Below are 2899 nucleotides of genomic sequence, written 5' to 3'. Positions count from 1 at the left end.
CTCTTCGATCCGCGTACGTCCGAGATAACGATCGCGGTGAACGGTGGCGTCGGAGTTTTCCGTTTCGTACGGTCGATTCCTTTCCCGGCGCGGAACACGCGAACACGGATTTCGCATACACCGTTCTTAGCCACGATTATGCAACGCGATAGAGACAGGTGTGGTAGTACCTGTTGCGCAACCACATTATCTTCGCTCTTCGCTCCGTCGGTTGAACAATTAATAACGACAAAGTCCAAGGATACGCGACAGGGCCGCCGTGTGTTGTGTTGGACGTTGCGACGACGCGTCCTCGCATCCGCGACCCGCTTTCGGCCTATCCTCTATCCTCGACCGTCGCGCCATATTTCTCTCTTTTTCTCTGCTCGAGTGTTTGTTTTGTTTTGTTTTTTTTCCCCATCGATCGTTTTTCATCGTGCGTGAGAAAGAGAAAGAAGAAGAAGAAGAAGAAGGAAAAGGAGGAGAAGAGTCGGAAGTAACGGACGCCAAGAATAGAGGAATATGGGATGGGAAAATTTGGTGGGACGAAAATGGCGCGATATCGTTGGTCGCTTACGGGTGGTCGAGTCCTCTCCCTCTGTACATAAAGTACGTATCGCATTAGCGCGTTAACGCCAATGCGTTAGCCGGTCGGTCGGCGTCGAATGGCGCTTCGGCCGGGATAAACGAGGATAAAATGACACGGGGAGGTTGGAAGGCAGGGTAGGGTGTGGAATTGTCGCCGATTGAAAACAACGCTTGTCGATGAGAGCGGATCGGGTCTGGGTTAGGGGGCCGGTAGAGAGAGGGGCGGCCGCGGCGGCACGAGGGTAGGGATCCAGGGGTAGAGAGCCTCGACGAAGGCCGGCCGACACCGGTGTCCCGCTGCGTTCGATTACAACGACGCCCGTAATAACCGAATTGCCCACGGCCCGTTAAAGCGTTTACACCGTTTGACGGATGATCGACCGCGCGCTCGCTACTGGTAATATATGAATATCAACCAACCTACACACTCTCTCTCTCTCTCTCTCTCTTTCTCTCTTCTTCGAAACACACTCGATCGCATCGTAACCTTATCTCGTCGAGTCAAGGTCGTATTGCGGGTGGGGAGGGGGGATTTGATAAACGGGGGGAAAATGGAAAACGCGAGTCGTCGTCGATTGGAAATGGAACGATTTGGATCGACATTGGTGCGCTCGATGAAACGGGCCGCGATAGAAAGGTGGTGAACGCGCTCGTTACCAACGTCGAGCGTGATAACCGAATTGGGTATGGACCATTAAAGCGATTACGACACCTGACGAACCCGCTACAAACGGCTATTTGTCGTCTCGCTACCTTCCATCCGAATTTTCTCGCTAACCAGACGCCCGTTACGGCCCACGGCTAATCCGATTAATCGTTTCTTCCCTTCTCGCGGGGAAAAAGAAGGGAAAGACAAAAAAGAATAAAAAAAAGAGAGAGAGAGAAAACGTTCCCTCTCGCGAGCCACTTACTATGATAATGTCCAAATTGTTGGTGAGATGATCCGGAAGTACGCGCTTGCTCACTTCCTCTTCCGGCATACCGTCGAATCTGTCGTGCTTCTTCCTCTCTTTGTACGTCTTTGCTCGTTTCTTCGCCTCGGCTAGCTCCGCTCTGTGTAAAAAAAAAAAGAAAAGAGCGCTCGATTAACGTCAAGAAACAAAAAAAAGAAAAAAAAAAAAAAAAAAAAAAAAAAAAGAAAAACAATCGAGTATAATACAATTTCGCGAGAGAGATATTCGACACAGGAGTGTAGAAAAGCAAAGTTCGCAGTCGAGCAACGACTATAATCGAGTCTAGTCGCATCGATCCACCATCTATCGACCTTACCGCGAATTATTATTTAGAAATGAACTTGTATCCGTTGACCGCGAATACCAGGCCGACGCGCGGTCTGCCAAATGCTACGCCATTCCGAGAGAAAAAAAAAGAAAGAAAGAAAGAAAGAAAAACAGACAGAAAGAAAGAAAGAAAGAAAAAGTGATTCACGATCGATCGTTTCTTTACTTTGGAAAAGTAAAATATATATATATATATATACACACATGTATCGGTGCTCTCTCTCTCTCTCTCTCTCTCTCTCTCTCTCTCTCTCTTACTCTTCCGGGGTGAGAATCATCTCGGATTTCCTCTTGCGGCCCCTCTTTTTCGGTTGATGCGCCGTCAACTGGGGATTCACGTTGCCGTTCATCACGCCGAGGTTCATTTGAAGATGTTGCGGTGCGGAGAGCGAGCCAGGCGGCGTTGACGTAGGAGTAGCCAGTACCGCTTGCCCTCCACCTGGACACGTCATGTTTTCGGGATTCCCGACCGGACTGCTCGCCGTCCTTATGCCGCCCATCGACATCTCCTCGTCCACGAACGAGTACGGGTCCACCGGTGTCTCGCATTTGATCGCCACCTGTGGTCAACCAATCGTTCGAGAAAATTCGCTTCTTTTCAAAAAATTTTTTTCTTTCGAGCTCGATCGAACTCGAACCCCTTACTCGTATTCTCGCGTTGGTCGATCGATTCTCGTCTTCTCGAACTCTCGTAGATCTCGCGACGAGATAACCGGCCGATAGCGACACCATTATTTCCGGTTGTTGCTCGCAACAACAATCCGGACGCGCGTGTACATACGCGAGTAGCAAAATATAGAGCGCGGCACAAAAGGAAGAGATACACTTTATCGGTGTCTGGTGGTCGTCGCGACCGATTATCTTTCGGCTCGATAGCCTCGATCTTGGGTTATCTTGCTTACGATAGCGAACAGTTCGCCTGTACGTATACGACTCGTGTTCCAAGTTAGAAGAGAGAAACGAACGGCGATTTCGATTCGAATACTCGCTCGCTCGTATAAACGTACCTTGTATCGTTAACAGAGAGAAAAGGAAATCGAAGGAAATTAAAG

The 2899-nt window shown here is 49.3% G+C and overlaps 2 protein-coding genes across 2 annotated transcripts in view; one reads left to right on the top strand and one right to left on the bottom strand.

Moving 5' to 3' along the window:
- LOC102680176 (DNA (cytosine-5)-methyltransferase 3C-like) overlaps positions 1-2899 on the top strand; it is a 43955-nt gene that overhangs the window by 9937 nt on the left and 31119 nt on the right. The window lies entirely within an intron of this gene.
- The window catches only part of LOC102673730, a 34406-nt gene that overhangs the window by 12376 nt on the left and 19131 nt on the right, over positions 1-2899 (bottom strand). The window contains exons 4-5 of the mRNA XM_031511711.1: positions 2106-2407; positions 1479-1620 (exon numbers count right to left, since the gene is read on the bottom strand). Coding sequence (XP_031367571.1) covers positions 1479-1620; positions 2106-2407 — 444 coding nt within the window. The remainder of the gene's footprint in view (positions 1-1478; positions 1621-2105; positions 2408-2899) is intronic.

The sequence above is a fragment of the Apis dorsata genome, unplaced genomic scaffold (genome assembly GCF_000469605.1).
Source record: "Apis dorsata unplaced genomic scaffold, Apis dorsata 1.3 scaffold_344, whole genome shotgun sequence".
Taxonomy (NCBI): domain Eukaryota; kingdom Metazoa; phylum Arthropoda; class Insecta; order Hymenoptera; family Apidae; genus Apis; species Apis dorsata.
Note: the sequence above shows the minus strand (reverse complement) of the source record. Positions and strands in the feature narration are given on the sequence as shown.